General features: G+C 44.8%; 1 protein-coding gene across 2 annotated transcripts in view; it reads right to left on the bottom strand.

The window, feature by feature from the left end:
* Positions 1-19,375, bottom strand: part of DMRT1 (doublesex and mab-3 related transcription factor 1) — a 104,160-nt gene that overhangs the window by 31,364 nt on the left and 53,421 nt on the right. The window contains exon 4 of one of the 2 annotated variants that reach the window (XM_032308884.1): positions 12,108-12,255. In XM_032308884.1, coding sequence (XP_032164775.1) covers positions 12,108-12,255 — 148 coding nt within the window. The remainder of the gene's footprint in view (positions 1-12,107; positions 12,256-19,375) is intronic. The other variant, XM_032308885.1, reaches the window with a different exon arrangement.

Genomic DNA, 19,375 nt, shown 5'->3' with positions numbered 1-19,375 from the left:
TTTTATTTGCTGCTGTATTAATGGATCTAACCCATAAAACATGAAAAAAGAAATGTGTGGACCCATGAATTATCCAAACGGAGGAAGAAACACTGAGAAAGCCATGAAAGGCTTTAACCAAAATAAGAAACCGTTCTAAGCATCATCAGCCTGCTTATTGTATGATTTTTTTTAAAAAAGATTTTATTTATTTATTTGACAGACAAAATCACAAGTAGGCAGAGAGGCAGGCAGAGAGAGAAGAGGAAGCAGGCTCCCTGCTGAGCAGAGAGCCTGATGCAGGGCTTGATCCCAGGACTCTGGGATCATGACCTGACCTGAAGGCAGCGGCTTTAACACACTGAGCCACCCAGGTGCCCCCTTATTGTTAGATTTTGACAGAAACACAAATGAAGCAACTCCTTAAAACTGCTGAGTATGCTTCCAGAAAGTATTGCTGTCCTCTGTCCACATTTTGTTTTTGTCTTTTACCCCATGGCCTTAAAATTGTCGTTCAGAGAAGACTCGAATGGAGTATAAAATCGCCTTATTTCCAAATAAAAACACAGGACGCTACGATTTGAATTTCAGACCAAATAAATAATTTTTATAATAATAAGATACTGTGGACATAATTATATGGAAATAGTTGTTTGGGGTTTTATCTGAAATCGAACTCTCGCTGGCCATCTCGTGTCTGATGGCGTAGCCCTCCCAGAACGGGCGCATCGGGCCAACTCAGGGCCCTTCTCTCCCTGCCCTGGCAGCGGAGCCAATGGAAGGCTTCTGGCCCCTGTCCCACCTCTAGAGGCCAGCACCATAAGCCTGCATTTGTGTCCTGTGCCGCTCCAGGAAGCTGGGAAGTGGCACCGTTAATCAATCTCCAGTAAGAAGACATTGCAACTAAGAGGGAACAGCCAGAAAAAGAGCAGAGGGCAATGACAGGAGGGCTGTGTGCCCCTGTGTTTCAAGTGGGGGATGCCCTGCCCTAGACTTGGTGTAAATGGGGGAGAGACCCCGGATTCATTGTACCACCAGAAACGAAAAGGCCACCAAATGGTTCTCCTAACTTCCCTGCTACACTGAAGAGAGGATTTAAAAATAAGTGTTAAGAAGATGACTGTGGGGCTGCAGGGCCTGAATATTATTTTTTATGGAACTCATTTTTAATATCAGCACTTTTAGGGTGAATGTAAATAAACCCTGATCATGCAATAAATTCAGTGTGCTCTTTTATTTTGCAGATTTAAGTTAAAACACCATAAATCTTTTCTTGGAAGCAGCATCCTTCAAGATAACAGAGGCAGCACCCGGATTTTGATACCCACTGAAAAAACAATAAATAAGCAACTGACTTCAGAGACCTCCCTAAGTGCATCCGCTCGGCTGACAGGTGAGGCGCTTGACAGCGGGTAGGATGGTCCTGCCGGGTTTCTTCGCTTGCCCTATATCACAGGGATCATTCCCACGCACCACAACAATCCCGGGAGAGAGGGTTCCCTGGATTTGCAAGAAAGGACAGTAAAAATGACCACTGCACACGAAGCAGAAGCAAACCCACTCCTACAATGAAATAACCATCCGCTCTAGTTCCCCCCAAAGAGGCCGGTTGCACTGATTTCAATGAACCACCATTGGGTGGTACATAAATGCCAGTCGCCATTCTTCACAGCTGAAGCCCGGCTGGAAGCTGACCTCAGCATATACGGTGTACCCGTGTATATGTGCAAGGTGGGAAGTATATGCCCGTATATAAATACATATAAAGCTAACTTTCAGTGTTCAGAAAACAAAAGCTATCCCCATATAACAGCCAAATTCTGACATAACTCAATTTGGACACCTCATCTGGTGTGCACTGCACTCATTCCCAGTGTAAACCCCACCGCGCCGGGCAGTGATATACTGTAATGTCACGGCGCAATCTGGATTTACTATAAAGGGCCGCGGACGAGCTTCAGAGCAGTAAACATCGCGGCGAGGTGTATTTCACACTGAGCTGGTTTTTATGAAGAACACTTCACCGCCCAGGCACGGCACCTGGATGATGGATAGTGAAAGATGCATGACAAGCTTCATCATTGTTTGTAAATCTTAACTGTTCCTGCTCACTAACTCTGGAGGCAATTTTCAAAGACAGCGGCCGACAGAAGGACAGCACAGCTCTCCTGAAGGTTATTCAAGTTGTACTTGGCCAGGGCCGGGCCTCTGAGGAGCCGAGGAAGGAAAATAAACTCCTGAGTTGAGTCTATTGCGCCCGAAGAGCATGGCCGAGGCCCAGTGGATCCCGACCAAGATGAGGAAACCTCCTGCATGAGGACATACATTGCTCCAACCAGAGTGGCCACTGCCACCTCCAAGTTAATGCCTGTGTGGACACTGCCTCTTTAGGAATTAGAAATGGAAGTGGTCTCTCAATAAGTAACAGAATGGGCAAACTCGCTGTGTGATGTGCTCACAAAAGTTCAGGTTCCCTGCGCTGATCGGGCAGGCTGGGGACCAGACATCACCCCTGAACTCCAGTGAGAGAAGATCAGCACAGGCGCCCCCGGGGAAGCACTGACCCCCTGTAACTGTGTGCAACTTCGTTACGTCAGGACATGGAGGAACTCCCAGAAGTGTGGTTTCCAGAGCTAACACTCTGTGTGCTGCTCTAGACGGTCTTCTTTAGCCCAAAGGAAAACCGTTGCAAAGGCCTTGAGTTTTTCAAGAATAGGTTAAAGATGTATAAGCAACCTCATAATAAGCCAATGACAGACTAGGCAGAGCGTAAAATACTGCCTTAAAAATTATCTGGAGGAAACAAACAGGCCTTTTATTCATCCTAATTTTTTTTTTTCATTTTTTAAGGATTTATTTATTTGGGGGGTGGGGAGCAGTGAGGGGCAGAGGGAGAAAGAATCCTCAAGCAGACTCTCCACTGAACATGGAACCCAACACGGGGCCCGATCTCACGACCCTGGGATCATGATCTGGGCTAAAATCACAAAGTCAGACACTTAACTGACTGAGCCACCCAGGCCCCCCTCACCTTAATTTTAAAATAACACAGAATAGCCACAGAAAATAAAAACAACTATAGGGAAATAGTTGATTGTGTTTCTATCTACACTTATAATTTCCAAGCTGGTAACTCTTTAATTTATTTAATTATTTATTAACTAAAATTAAGTTATTTAATTTTCTAATGTCCGCCTTCATCATATATTAACACTCTCTCCTGTTAAACACAAAGAAATGCACATATAGCCACAAAATTAAAACTTGACTTCTCTGTGTTAAGTCATAAAGATATTCTGAAGTTTATACTGAGCTTTGGGAAGAGCACTGTAAATACCACGCCTGATAAGCTGATGGGTTTTTTCAAGGCTGCTTTTCAGGGTTTTTTTGTTTTTGCTTTTTCTGTGACACCAACACACTATAGAAAGGCACCCTTAGAAGGGGTATTTCTACATGACGCATATGCTAAAGAAGTAGTTTCTAGAATTTTATCATTACAGAAGAGTTAATATCACATGTATATCTTCAGACTCAGCAGATAGAACCCAAACCCCAATCACCGCCATCATTTCCTTGAAAATATTTCACACAGGAACGCCAGACTGTTGCCCAGTAAGGCCTTAGACAAGCTAAGTAAGGCATCACTGGGCCTCAGTTTCTCTCTCTGCCTCTCAGAAATGGGGACCTTTCTCCTCTCATTGTCTCTGTGCCTTAGTGTTCTCATCCATAAAATGGGGTAATTATACTACTATTAAGAACTAAATGAGTTATCCCCACTGAGCGCACAGAACCTTGTCCTACAGATGCTGTAAGAGCCACCTGCTTGTGAGGAGAGGAAAAGGAAGGGAGGGAAGAGAAATCAAGGATACAACAGCAAAAAGAATGCCCAGGGGAGTGGTTTGGAGACCTGAGTTCCTGTGCTGGCTCCTGATCCCCAGCACTAGCAATAAGGCTCAGAGATGTCACTGCGCTCTGCCTGAAACCTCCCCACCCTGCCCCAGCCTCTCTGGTTAGTGTGCTTAGTAAGGAAGCCCCTCTTGACCTTGCTCATAGGGCTGTGTTATTTGTCGAAAACTAGTATATGCAAAGAAGGAAGTCTTTAAAATTTGAGTTTTCCAAAGGGAATATATGGAATATTCTGATTCCAATATGGATCCAGGATATGCAGTAGCCTGGAGGTCGTAGCCTATGTCTGCCCATGTCTGCTTTATTTCCATGCCTGTTTTACTGAACTCTAGACTCTGGGCCAGTGAGGCACAGCAGGAAGGATCTAAGGTTTCTTATTCATTTAAGAACCATAGACCATCCCAGGAGCCCTCTGGGAACATGGCAGGATGAGTGCCCCTGGCACCTGGCAAGGGACAAAGCTGAATGAACATGATTCCCGCCCTGTGTGTCAGACCACAGCTCGATGACTCTCGCAGAAGGGCCGCACACGTGAACCTCTTCCTTATGTGAGTCTGACAGCCCTCACGTGGGTCCCTGGGCAGTGTTCGCTCTTTCCAGACTGGTGGTGGCCTTGTCGAAGGGCAGTGTTTTACATACAAGGCATGCTAGGGGCCCAACCAGTCTCAGTCTTCCCACAGTTTGCCTTGTGCGGTGCTGTTCTCATGGAGGGAGAGAAAGGTCTGAAGAAACCAGGGAAAACTGTGTGTTCTCGTCAAACGGCATTTCAGCTCTCCTTCAGCCACGAGGGCACCTGCTGGTGTCCTTCCACACTCCTCTTCCCTCATTCCCTCTGCTTTACTTAGCAAACACACCGCATGTAATATAGTAAAAATATACCTCCACGGCCGCCTGTTATTATATGCTTAAAATGATTACACTTCAAATTCTTCACTCAGAAGACCACAATGTCTAGCTAATTTCAAAATCCCAATACACATATGATTAGTTTCAAACAGGTCCCCTGGAGGGCTAAAAACAGGCCATCCTTAAGGACTGTGGTGTCATTTGCACAGCCCCCTGCCAGGCACTGGCAGGAAGAGAAAGATGTGTAAGACATGGTGGCAGGTCTTCATATGGAAATAAGGGAGTTGACAACTTCTGCCATGGCTTTTTTACATAGCTTTTATGTAAAAAAATTTTTGACCCAAATGTAATAGGTAAGGCTGTTATTTTCTTTCAACTTTCCAGATAATGGAAGTGAGGCTGGAAGAGATGAAGCGAGCATGTTATAGTCAGGCCCAGTGCTGGGGATCTGAGCTGGAGCTCCTCTCCTGGGGTGGGACCCATCGCCTTGCGAGCACTAGCCTCCATGGTCATGGCCAAAGAATCCCCCACTTACCTCTCTGTTCAAAGCTGGAGCTGAGGGCGCCTGGGTGGCTCAGTCGGTTAAGTGGCTGCCTTCGGCTCAGGTCATGATCCCAGGGTCCTGGAATCGAGTCCCATATCAGGCTCCCTGCTCAGCGGGGAGCCTGCTTCTCCCTCTGCCCCTCCCCCAACTTGTACATATGCAAGCGCGCCCACTCTTTCTCTCTAAAAATAAAAAAAAATAAAGAAATAAAAGCTGCACCTGAAAATAACAAGGTCACTAAGGAAGACAGGTTTAGCAGTCAGGTGCTTTTCTTTGAAATTCAACCCATTTCCTGAAGAGTCTGACCTCCCTCAAATCATCGCCTAAAGAGAAGTTTAAACTCAACATTCTATAAATGTTGCATAAAACATATTCAGCGTTCCTTAAAGCAGAAGAAGAAAAAGGTCAGTGTTTTTCTCCCCTGTAGGCTTGCCATATGCTTCAGAGAATATACACAAAAAAGCGAGCCCTCAGATTCTTTGGTCTGCTCTCCTTCCTGTCTGAGCAGGACTCTAAAACATTTCCAGAACATCTTTCTCCCTGACAAGAAGAACTGCCTGAAATGTCAACACACCCCTTACAGAAAGGAATGGTGGAAGTATGTACAGTATTTTCCCATCTCTTGCCATATTTGGTGATTTATAGAGCTTGTTTCCGTATGGGACATGATTTCACCCTCACAACACCTACCTCCTCACCCTGTGTTAAGGGGTGACGAAAGTAAGGGTCTTGTACTCCCAGGGCTACACAGTCGCCGAGCGGTGGCTCCATTACAATGCTAAGCACAGAATGCTTCTACCACCCCAGCCATGGGCGCTGGCAGAAGGTCACCTCACCTCACCAAAGGGCCGTTCTGGCCTCCCAGATTGTGAGCGAGGGAGACCTGTGGGTGCTTCCAACAGGGAGTGCGTGCCTACTGTTCTCACCTGCAAAACTAGATGGATGGTCTTTCACTAGAATCCCGTATGCGGCATGAAGCAAATCCATTCCACGGAGGGAAAGCTTAGCCATTTAGTCATGGCAATTGCGGGGAGGGTGGAGGAGGGGGTTAGCATAGGCCCTCAGTGAAATCAGGCACTTCCAGATTCACTGGGCTACAAAATTGCTAATGTTGCATGGATTCGGAAAGCCACGTTTGGGAACACAGATGCTTCTGCAAGCTGCCCAGACATCACAGAAAGAGCACAGGCCCTTCGACTCAGAGAGACCCTTCCCCGGACTTGGGCCATCTGACCTTTGGAGAAAACATAAAAGCTCTGTACCCTGCTTCTGCATAAATGCTCTGTACCCTGCTTCTTGGAGCTGCAGACATCCTACGTGCGCTAAATGAATAATACAGGAACAGCTCATAATACATGACGAGCACCTCAGATGCTGGCTTCTAGCAAGAAAGGGAGGATGAGTATGCACAGGGCCTGCCGCTCTATCCATGCTGGAAAGGGCCGAAGACGGCAAAGAAACTGGCTGCAGCAGCTCTAACGTTCAAACGGAGACTGTAGGATAAAGAGACGAAAAGATCAAAAGATAGCTTGTCTTTCTCATTTTAAATTGAAACCTTTTCCCAAGGGCTGGCCAGCCACGTACCCTCCAAGAACTTCTATGCAAGAATTCAACATGCAGAGAAAGATGCTTGTTTGTGACATGAAATGCCGCCCACCCGTGAATGTGAGTGTATCTGTTAACACAGGGGCATGGCTGTGGAGATGCCCCTCTTTATCCCGAGTGCAGGAGCCTCATTTCTAGGGTGCTCCGACCACCACTTTGTGAACCACTGGCATCTGTTACTAAGAGGCCAGAATCATGTGTAAGCCAACCTTCTGCGCGTATACTAGGATCAGTGCTTCTCAAGCTATCTGTGGGGAGGGACCTGCTTTGTTTTGCTTAAAATTTTAAGACTTATGTTTAAGTAATCTCTACATCCAACATGGAGCTTGAACCCACAACTCCAAGATCGAGAGTTGCAATGCTCTACCCAATGAGTCAGCCAGGCACTCCTAGAATTTTTTTGTTTCCAATCCACCAAGGTCTCATACTTTCATAAGATACAACAAATGTCAATTACTAGAATCATAATTTAAAAAATGGTAAGTAAGATGAGATGGCCAAAAAATGGTAAGTAAGATGAGATGGCCCTCACACACTGGCAGGAACGTATAATGGTGCGGGCACTACAGAGAATAGTCTGGTAGCTCCTCAAAAAGTTGAACACAGAATTACCATACAACCCTGCAATTCTGCTGCTGGTATGCTCACAGAAGAATTGAGCACAGCTCTCCCAATGGAGAACATGAAAGTTCACAGCATAGCTATTCACAATAGCTAATAAAAGGTTCAAATAACGTAAATATTTATTGACTGAAGAACAGAAAAGCAAGATGTTTGGTTTATCCACAACAATGGAATCTTAGTGGGCCATAAAAAGGAGTCCGGTACTAATACTTGCTACAACCTGGAGGAAGTTCAAAAACCTGAGTTATGCTCAGTGAAAGAAACCAGTCACAAAAGGCCACATATTACAGGACTCCATTCACATAAAACATCCACAATAGGCAAGTCCATTAAGACAGAAAGCAAATCAGTGGCTGTCAGGGGCTGGGGGAAAGGAGAGTAGGGAGTGACTGCTTAGGTACGCAGTTTCCTTTTGGGGTGATGAAAATGCCTTTGAACTAGATAAAGGTCATGGTTGCCCAACACTGCAAAGGTCCGAGTGCTGCTTAACTGTACACTTAAAATGGTTAATGGTTCATCTTATGACAGGTGGATTTTACCATGATAAAAAAATGAATTCCTAGAAAAATGAAAGACAAAAAAATATTCAAACCTCAATTTTCGAATTAGATTCAATAGACCTTAAATCATGGTGTCGAACTGTTAGTAAGTTTTCCTTTATGTTTAGTTCCTTTACTCACTTCCTCTTAGACCACTAATGAAGCACCCACACGCCCCCATGCCAGGGCCCGCTGCCTGGACCCTGACTAGTCTTGCTTACTCAGCACCCCACTAGTGTCCCTGACGATGGTGGCCCCTACCCCACACAGCCGGTAGGGCAAACCTTCCCTCTACTGGACCACTCCCGTCAGCATACAAACCTACTGCGCTATCTCCTTTCTTTGAAAAAGAGGAAAAGATCTTCCTTGAACTTGGCTCCCCTCCAGCTGCTGCCCCATTTCATGACTCCCCCTTACAACAAAACTCCGTAAAGAAGCGTCTGTGCCCCGGTCCCTATCTTCTCTCCCGCGCACGCCCAAACGTAGTCAGGCTTTCACTCCCCCGTCCGCACCCAAATGGCCACCTGTCCAGATTCCTCCATCATTCCTACCATATATACCTAGTCGGTGGTTGATTCCATCCCTCTTCTCACCTGACCTATCGGCTTCTTTGGCTATGCTCACTGAAATGTTTTCTTTGCTCAGCTGCAAGACAACATGTCCCATTAGCTCTCCTCCTACCCGCCAGCCGCTCCTCATCACTTTAACCTTTGCTGGTCCTCCTCAACTACGACACAAGTCCAGACCCCAGAGGGCCTTGGGGTTCAATCTTCGGTCCTTCATTCTCCACCATCTACACTCAACTCTCCAGGGGCTCTCACCAGACTGGCTTCAACTAACATCTATGCACAGGACCCTTGAGTTTTTATTTCTGACAAGGATGTCTCCTCTCAACTTGAAACAGAATTTACACATCCATTCCTATTTGATGATCCACATGAGGACTCTCGAACACCTCAAACTTCATGTGCAAACTACTCCTAATTCCCACAAACCAGGCCCATCCCACCATGGTCTTCTTTACCTCAATAAACAGAAACTCCAATTTTCTACTTGGTGAGGTAAAAACTATAGTCATCCCCTCACTTCTCTCTTACTGGCACATCCCAAATCCATCAGCAAATCGTGTTGGTTCTACCTTCAAAGCAGATTTAGAATTAAACCGCCTGTCAGCACCACCACACTTCTACCCTCCCTAGGTCACTGCCACCTTTTGCAACGATTACTCAGTGCCTTCTACTGGACTCCCTGCCTCCACCCTGCATTCCTACAGTCTGGTCTTACAAGCAGCCAGAGTGAGCTTCTAAATGCACAGGACAGACATGTCTCCCCGGCTGCCCCTTTGCTGGAAAGCCTGCAATGGCTTCTCATGTCACTTGAAATAAAAGCCACAGTACTTGCAATGTTCTATGGAGTGCTACATGCCTGGGCCTCCTTGTCTCTCTAATCTACCTGCTGATACTTTTCAGGATATGGAAGGGGGAGGAAATGCCTCCTAGCCTCTTTACCAAGGAGAACATTAAGCAGTAGTGACACAGCAAAAGGAACTTTCCCTGGAATCCCTATGACATTCTATTTGCATGTTGCCATCTTCAGCAAAAGCAGAGGTAGACTTTGAACCAGGACTCTTTTCTTTACTTGGTAAAGACAGGTTAAACTTCTCTTAAAAGAAAGTGAAGAAATACTGATTTAATGGACAAATTTACACTTTAAAGAAAACATTAAGCCTATGGAAAAACACTGTTTTTCAAATTACTTGTAAGTCCCCACTTAGATCTTCCAATCATAATTTATTTATTAAAACACAACCAACCCAAGGAGCTCAACCCAAACCTGATGGAAGTGATAAATGCAGCTGGTTACTGGCCAGCCTGTCACCTTGTCACAGATGAATATACTGCTGTCCCTCTCCCTACCCACTCAGCCCTGCCACCAGCCTCAGCCCTACTCAACACAAGGGCCTCTGCTGTCCCCAACTGCCTCCTTGTGTCAATGCTAATGATAAAACGGAGGATCCAATGCTCCAAGAGAGGACCCTGGAGGTGTCCCTTTGATCCGCAAACACAACCTCCTCTTCGCTTCCCCCTTGCTCTGTGAACACTCCACAGACCATAGAAGCCCCACCATGCATTTGGAAGTCATAAAGCCACATTTCTTTAAATAATTAGCTGCTATTTGGATTTTCTATTTATCCATATTCTCCTTTTGCCATCGAAAGTAGACATGATAGAGTTCCACTAACAGCTCTTCCTAGCTAACTCCCTCAGGTATGAGGCTAGTAGTGAGGGAGAGGGGCACCAGGAGGGTAAGCCTGAGGCCTCCTCATGCTTTCAAACACACGTATCCCCAGCGAAAATGTAAGAAATCCTCGCTGCTATTCGCCCTGTCTTTCCTGGTGAGCACTGGTGCAGCCAGCCGGTCCTTTCTGTCCTAGACTGTAACCTCTTTCCTTCTGAGCCTTTCCTGCCATAAATTCAAATGCCTCCGGCTCCTCTTATATCTGTTCCTTTCTGCTCTAATAAATTTCCTCTTATCTTTTTATCTTACTGCCCTGCTCTGAATTTACACCTTTCTCTCAAGAATGTGAGTGCTTCTGGAAATATTCCATTATTCCTGGAGCAAGAAGCTTAGCCAATTTCTTCCCGAAAGAAAGTTTCACTCCTAATTTTCTGTATGAACAAATGTTTCCTTAACTGCTTCATCGCTACAATCAGCACTAACTCCACAGACAATGGGTTAGGGTCCTGACCTTCTAGGCTGGTGTTTCTCTACAGAGTAGCAAGCTCACTTAAAAAATAACTCATTCATTCATTCGCTCAAACAATAAATAACAAATAAAAGGCATCATGACAGGTAAAAAGGTAACTAAGATGTGTTCTCTGTCCCTAAAGAGCTTAAAAGCCAGATAAATATATAGAATCAAACAGAGTGTGAAAGAAGGACCACATCGGCATATGTTCTGTGGTATGAATATTTATCATACGGAGCTGTGCTTGTCCATTCCTGACAATAAATGGTCATTAATGAAAGTCAAAGTGCAATCAATAACGGGTACTTCAGCCCCTCTTCAGTTCCAGTGGATCCGTTCCCTTGTCCTCTACGCTCTGCATTAATGAAATCCTCTATTTCACTTCAGTACAGCATATAAAACATAACTTGCCCAGCTTTTTTTAGACTTTCTTATTCTGAATTTGGAAATCAAAGCATGGTTTTGATTCTCGTTGTCTCAACGCCTGCTTTACAAAGAAACAAGTTCTCCGTAGAGTGTCAACTTACTCAGAGAACAAACCTCTTCTTATTTGGCACAGGCCAAGGGCCAACTGTTGGTTTACTAGCAGGTCACACACTATTACCCTGATTCTTACTTACAGCCTTGACTGTAATCTTCTCACTTTCCTTGATCAAAAGATAAAGCTTAAATATAAAGAACTTAAAAACAGGGCCTACAAACACAGCAGTCATAAAAGACCTGCCCATCACCACAGTGTAAATGCTTGGGAGAAGGTTAAAACTGAAGGTGAGGAATTGTGTATTTCAAACCGCTTTGGTTCATTAAACAGTCATTTTTTATTTTAAAGCTATTACATCAGAGTTATTTGCATTGCTACTGCATAAACTCCGAGATCTATTGTATTCAAAAATGTTTTATTAAGTTATTTCATTTCCTCCCCCAAAAGATGAATATGCCTTCAATTTTGAAATGGAAAAGTTTTCAATACAGTACAAGTATTCAATACAGAGAAATTTACCTCACCCAAAGTATCAGGGTTTGAGCCACATTTTCCTCTGAACCTGTATTTCATAGTGCTCCACCAGAAAATACATTTGTTTAGGTTCTGATGGGAGCCTCTCATTTTATTCTTGTCACTCCAGGTAGTCCAAAAAGACGTGATGTTAAAGCGAAAGCATTCCCTAACGAGATACCGTAAAGGATGCTCACAGAGGAGTCACACGGTAAGCTCCCACAAGCTACTACTTGCAAGACCTCGGAGTGGTCCAGGGACCCAGCATTGGCCCCACATCCTCCCACCACCCCAATCCAAGCTGTGCGTCCAGACACCTACCACTGGCTTTGGCTTCTGAGTAAGAGGGGCCATCCTCGAAAGTGAAGATCTGGGACACGCTCTGGCCCAGGTAGGAGGGAGGCGGGTAGTAAGAATGCATCCTGTACTGGGAACTCACTGCGTGACGGTTCTCCGAGTTTTTCATCTGCTTGAGAAAAAAGAAAGGAATACATTGAGCCCAAAGTTGCATTTTACAATGATTACAAGAACTACCTGACTCTAAGAGAACAGACTATTGCTGTTGGAAGTTACCTTCAACCATGAAAATGCACTCCACCCCTAGCACAGTGACCCTAGAAACTCTAACTGTGCATCCTTTAGGTGACTTTTCTATCTTGGGGTCCTTACTGGAGCACTCCTGAAGCCCCATTTGGTCACGTGATACTCAGTTGACAAGCACTAAAGGACACAGCAATAGAGGAACAACAGCCCAGGAGCCAACACGTTGCTGCAGCTCTGTCTAGTTACTTAGCCATAAACAAGTTATTTGTTTCCTCACTTTCCCTCACGTGTAAAACAGGCATCTCACTTTGGTTACCTCACTGTGTTCATATAAAAAAGAGCATTTAAAAAAAAAAAAAAGACAACACGTAAAGCTTGTGTAAGGGTAAGCTGTTGCCATTCATGCAATGACGTGCCCGATACCGTCCTCAACGTCTCTTCCCAACCCCCTTCCATGCTCTCCCTATAGCAAAAAACCCAAGTCTGGGATCTCCACTTCCCAGACCCTCTAAGGTGATGTGGATTCTGCAAACAGGACATGCAGGGAGACATTGAAGGCTGACTCTGCAGTCATGTAGACACATGACTGGCAAATGAGACTCTGACTTTGGGACACTGGGGCAGCTTTTATGTATGGAGCAGCTCTCCATTGCTTCCTGACCTCTCATGTAAAGGTAAGGTGATGTGACCCGAAGACTTAGAAGCTCCCCCACCCACTTCCACAAAGTTGTGGAGCTGTTCTATTTCTTGCATGACCCCTGGTACAGACACTGAGATGTGATCCTGTCTTCCCAGCAAGAACAGCTAGACTTCAATTATTTATACTACATTTTTGTTTAAGATTTTATTTATTTGACAGACAGATATCACAAGCAGGCAGAGAGGCAGGCAGAGAGAGGAAGGGAAGCAGGCTCCTCGCTGAGCAGAGAGTCCGATTCGGGGCTGGATCCCATGACTTTGGGATCATGACCTGAGCCGAAGGCAGAGGCTTTAACCTACTGAGCCACCCAGGTACCCCTATTTATACTACATTTAAAAAATTAAATTTAAATGATATTAACTTTGTTTAAAAATTCAATTTAAGGGAATGTTCAGGAAAAATCAACTCTGTCCGTGAATTAAAGAGTAAGTTCAAAATCGTGTTTTTCAATCCAATAATGCTACTTGATTAAGAAACTCATACTAACATGACAGAGGCTGACAGGGCAATTTTACATACTGGGCTTCCCCAAGATTATCTACGAATATTAAATTTTGGACAATTTTCCAATGACTACAGGCCTGTGTGTACTTTTTCAACCCTCGCAAGTGATCCCCAGAACAAATGAATGCTCTGATGGGTTGATTACTTCTTCTTGGCAAAACAAAGACAACTGTATTCCAATTGATTATTTTCTCTAAATTGAAGTTTATCTGGCAAGCTCCCTTTATCCTTCCCACTGTGTTTCTCTGAAGCATATTAATTGGTATCTCTTCCAGTTTAATCACACCATTTTCATCTCCTATCATCACATAAATCCTTATTAAGTAAGAGGCTGAGCAGGCTATACTTGGAAGTAGCCAAAAGGGAAAACCTGCCTGCCCATAATGAAGAACCCCAGGTCAGGAGAGCCATTAAAGGGCCATGAAATCACTGAGGAGGGTAGGGACCACTTAACTGCACAGAAGCCAATATTGGTTAGACCAGTACACCCCAGGGCTCTCTTAATATGTATGCAAATGGCCTGGGGCCAAGCAGATTCTGATTCAGTAAGTGTGTGGTAGGGCCTCAGTCTGGCACAGGAGATGCTGATCCTTCTGGCTCAGAAACCTCATGCTGGTGACAAGGGACTAGAGTAAATGATCCTTTCTCTCATACTTCACACCTTCAGGGCCCCACAACCAAAAAGGACCTTCTAAAAAACTCTTTTGATCCATTGTTTATCACTGCCAACTTTCCACCTGAATGGAGGGATGATGGAAATCATGTAAATATCACTGTAAGTTTTCATGATTTTTCCTTTTATACAGGAGATTCCTCAGAGCTAAAGGAATTTTCTCAGAGGTCTGCCACCATCTAAGACCAAACTCCAACTCTCTTCAAATCAAAGAGCCATTGCTGCCTCTACAGACCTCCCTGAAGTTCCCTGCAGTCTACGTAATGAACTTTGAGCAAGAAGCCAACTGTCAGCTTTAACACACACAACATCACAACAAATGGTGAGGCTTCCCCTGACACCCACAGCAGGTGCTAAGCTGGTTACATCTTCTGGTTTGACATCTGCAAGTCAGTTCTTCAAGGAAAATGCTTTTCAATGTTCTCTGTGTACAAGTAAACTGACAGGTTTTGAGACCTGCAGGCTCTGCAAAATGCTGGATTTTTTTTTCTTTTACTCTGAATTTGTATAAAGCCTCTTTTCAAAATGTTGAAAAATGTTCACTTTGAGTCCAGAGCAGGGATCAGCAAATGTTTTTGGTAAAAGGCCAAACAGGAAATATTTTAGGCTTTGCAAGCCTGAAGGTCTCTTGACAATCGGTAAATGAATGGGCATGGCTATGTTCGAATAAAACTTTATGTATAAAAAAGGTACACAGGTTTACAACCTTCACTCTCACTGGAGGAAAGGGAGGAGATCACCCAGCACTCAGGTCTGCGCTCCACCACTAGAGTATCTGATTTCAGTGGTCTGGGAGGTGGCCTGGCCCTGGGCTATTTCAAAGCTCCCCAGGTAACTGCATATAGTACATCATTAGTATTTGTTGTAGAGTTCAGCGATTCATTAGTTGCATGTAACACCTCGTGCTCATCCCAATAGGTGATCTCCCTAATAACTACCACCCGGTCACCCCATCCCCCCGCCCCTCCCTTCTGTAACCCTCAGTTTGTTTTCTGGAGTCTCTCATGGTTTGTCCTCCTCTCTGATTTCTTCCCATTCAGTTTTCCGTTCTTTTCCTTATGATCCTCAGCACCATTTCTTATGTTCCACATATGAACAAAACCATATGATAATTGTCTTTCTCTGCCTGACTTACTTCACTCAGCAGAATCCCCTCCAGTTCCATCCATGTGGATGCAATGGTGGGCATTCATCCTTTCTGATGGCTGCATAATATTCCATTGTATATATGGACCACATCTTCTTTATCCATTCCCCAGGTAATACTAATGTGATGTCAGGATTGACAGCCAGTGACCCAAATGTACTGACATATTTCCCACACCCCCAAGAAGTATGAAACCCCAAGTATTAACTAAAAAATGCAGAAGGTTAAGTCTGACAGACAGGTCAACTGCTGCCAATCTCAAGTTGTATTGTATTTGCAGAGATTCAAATAAACTATAGAGTTTTTTCCCTTAAACTAAAGCTTATCAAAAACTAAACAATTTCAAACCCATGCATGTTAATTTTCCCCTTTAATTCCTGCTATTTCTAGAAAGCATCACATAACAAGGATTATTTAGAACTAAGAGTTGAGGGATTTGAACTCAAACACTGAATTTCCCAAATGAATCCCAAGATCACTGAGCTACAAAAGACTTCGAGGAAAAGAAAAAGATATGAAGGGCCAGACTCCAATTGAGGTTATTTAAATACGAATTTGCTGAAGCCATTTATCACATCAGCCACATTCAACGTGAAGAATAACACAAATAACCATCCATGTGATCACCTGGACCGAAGGATGGTTCTACGCACAGCTGACTCTTCAACGACAGAGGAGGGCATCGACCTCCCCATGCAGTCGAAAATCCACATGTAACTGCTGACGCTCCCAAAATTCAACTATTAAATAATCTGCTGTTGACTGAAGTCTTACTGATAACATGGTAAAATTAACACACACAAAGAGTATCCTTAGAATGAACTAAGCTAGGGGGATAAAACACTATTAAGAAAACATAAGGAAAAGAAAACACATTTACAGAACTGTGTTATAACTGACCAGGAAAAAAATTTGCATAAAAGTGGATTCATGCAGTTCATACCTGTTCCTTTCAAGGGTCAACCGTAGCATTTCTAAGCATGTATGTAAGTCTCTGAAATGTGAAGCCAATATCAGATTGTGACTTGTTTAGGAAAAGGCATGGCAAAATGTGATTTCAAACGCTAGGTCCCTTCTAGTTACCTTCTAACCACTGCCCCCCCCCCCCCACCGCCTCCGAAAAAGAACAAGAAACAAAAGCCACAGTCCTGGCTGCTTTGGGATTAGACAAATGGGTAAACAAGGAAATGTTTGAAACTTGCTTTACTTGAAAGCAGTAGTACTTACTGGGGGCAGTGTGTCCCCTGGGAACATCTGGTGACTTGGGGAGACACTTCTGCCAGTCACAGCTAGGGGAGGGGAGGGGAAGGGTGTGCTGTGGGCATCTAGTGAGCAGAGGGGGATGCGATGCACAGGATGGCTCCCACACAGCAGGAACTAGCCAACCCAGCATTTCAAGAGTGCCAAGGTTGAAAAAACTTGCTTTAAACACCCCTAGTCCCTGCTTATGCTCAGCCCCTCACCTCCGGCTCAAATGGCCAACTGAGGACAGAACTTGTACACAAATTAGAGGCAGTGTTCAGTTCTGCTAAAAGGATCTAATTTTTTCCCCTTTATTCAGGGAAGCCTTGTTTTCTTCTCAAGATTTTATTTTTTTGTTCCTTTAAATTAAACAAACGAACCAAGTAAAACCTAAAAACCCAGTATCCAGTGAATTATGAATCCCATTACTATTAGCATGTGGTAGCTGGCAAGCAAGAGACATGTTTTATAATCTTATTACCCACTCTACGTCTCTGAACCAGAGTGTGACCCACAGATAGAAACTGGGCTGGTGGGGAACGTGCATGGTGTTAGTATTAACCCCAGAGGAACACCTAAGAGCTTTGGGTTTTCTTTTATTAAACTGTTGAGGACATACAGCACAATAAATCTGAACCACAGGTTTCTTTTTATATACCTTAGTCACTCTTTTTTATAGTTACAATAAAATCCCAACAAAACATAAAAATATAAGACCCTACTTCCTTAAAAAAAAAAAAAAATCCTAAATACTGTTCCCTGGTTGTCTGGGGGCACCCGGGCCGGGAAGAGCGTGATCTTGCGGAGAACAGCCCGCCCCATCCAGGCTGAGAGGGGTCTCTAAGACCACACCGCAGACCAGCTGTTCACAGAGCCCCGCTCAGCTGCAAAGCAGGGCTGGCCAGGAAAGGAAACGGCCTTCTGGAGAACCGTACAGGATAAAATTCCCAAGTGCAAACCCTGATATTAAAACGAATAGTAAGAAGATAACCTTGGCAGTACCATGTGCTTTATAGCTCTTTAAGGCGCAAAAGCCACATTTGGGAAGAACCTTTGGTTTTATGAACAGAAATGTATTTCTGAAAAAAAGGCAGGGCTCTTCACACGCTGTGGAATTCCAGGTCTCCTGGTGACGTGAGGAGTGAAGGCTGGGGGCTGAGTTTCATCCTCATTAACGGATTTCTTCGGCTTTAATAGAAGCTTCTTTTCAAACCCTTGGATGGGATGCCTGCTCCCACACTCCCCTCACCACACCCTGTGAGCCCTCCTCGACCACAGACCTCACCTGCGTATGTGCTTTACCCAAAGGGCAAGTGCCCATTCACCTCCTGAAACACACGCCTCATTCATCCTCTGGGATGCCACACGTCACAGCTGGAAAGGATTCTTCTTAATACACAAGCTAAAAATGATGGCTCTTATGTGCACATTTCAGAGATGACTGAAATATCAACATGGCAAATGCTGACTCTTGGGACACAGCCCGTCCTTCCCCTTTTCCCTCCTTGTCCCTCGGGTCCTCTGGCGGTCAGCTTTCTCTAACCCAGCCTTAACTTCCTCTGCTGTGTCCACCTTGCGTTCTCTCTGGGGCTCATGTTCCTGGGATGCCCTCCACGTCTCTTCTCAGTGCGGGGAAGACAAGGGGACAGCACGTCGAGACTGGCCTTGTGCCACCTCGGGCCCTTGCAGGAGATTCCCCCAAAGCCTGGGTAGATCTGTCCAGTGAGCCATAGGGGAAGGGGCTGGCTCGGAGGGTCAGCTGAAGAAGCTAAGAGCTATGTGCCCAAAAACAGAAGGGAGGCTCCTCAGAGAGGAGGTGGGAGAAAAAACAGGAGGAAGAGGACGGCCACGCAGTAGAGCAGGAAGGACAATCAGTTAAGCAATGACACCTCTATGACACCTGAAACCCCACAATTCCCCAAGCTCCAGGAAGTCTGTGACAAGACAGGCAAATGCAACATGAAACCTGTGTGAGTGTGCCTTCTCAGAAAGAATGGAAGGAAAGGAGCTCGATGTCAGGTCTGGATTCACAGCAGCAGATACAAAACACAGGAAAAATAGCCATAAGATGCACCACAAGATGCGTCACCGAACAATAAGCAAGTCGTCTGGATACACAGAACCAACACAGACTGTGAGAACATACAGTAAGCCTCCCTCGACTCCCTCGTGCCCAGAGAGGGCATGAAGAGCCACACCACTCCCACACACAGTTTAAGGAGTGGACACTCTACAGGGATCAGGATAAGCACATTTGTCACTGGTCTGTTATGCTTGTCCTTATACAAAACAATTAAATAGGATTATTTCCACATTTTAAAAAACCCAAATTAATTTTTAACTTGTGCTGCTCAGTTGGTTAGTTTCACCATGTGCATCTGTGGTGTTGAGAGAACAGGGTTTACTCCTTAGACAGTATTTTCCAAAACGCAGCACTGTGACTGCAAGTGACCTAATTCAGCAGGTTGCGATCAGTATAAAAACAAAACAAAGCAAAAAAAAAAAACAAACAACAACAACAAAACAGGGGTGCCTGGGTGGCTCAGTCCTTAAGTGGCTGCCTTCAGCTCGGGTCATGATCCCAGGGTCCTGGGATCCAGCCTTGCATCAGGCTCCCTGCTCAGTGGGGAGTCTGCTTTCCCCTCTTCCACTCCCCCTGCTTATGTTCCCTCTCTCCCGGTCTCTGTCTCTGTCAAATGAAACTGAATAGAATAAAATAGGAGAAAAATCTGAACTCTCATTATCTATGGTATGAGGGAGAACTGTTGTATGAAATGTTT

This window comes from Mustela erminea, chromosome 12 (genome assembly GCF_009829155.1).
Source record: "Mustela erminea isolate mMusErm1 chromosome 12, mMusErm1.Pri, whole genome shotgun sequence".
Classification (NCBI taxonomy): domain Eukaryota; kingdom Metazoa; phylum Chordata; class Mammalia; order Carnivora; family Mustelidae; genus Mustela; species Mustela erminea.
The sequence above is the reverse complement of the archived record's forward strand: the minus strand, read 5'-3'. Positions and strand labels throughout refer to the sequence as shown.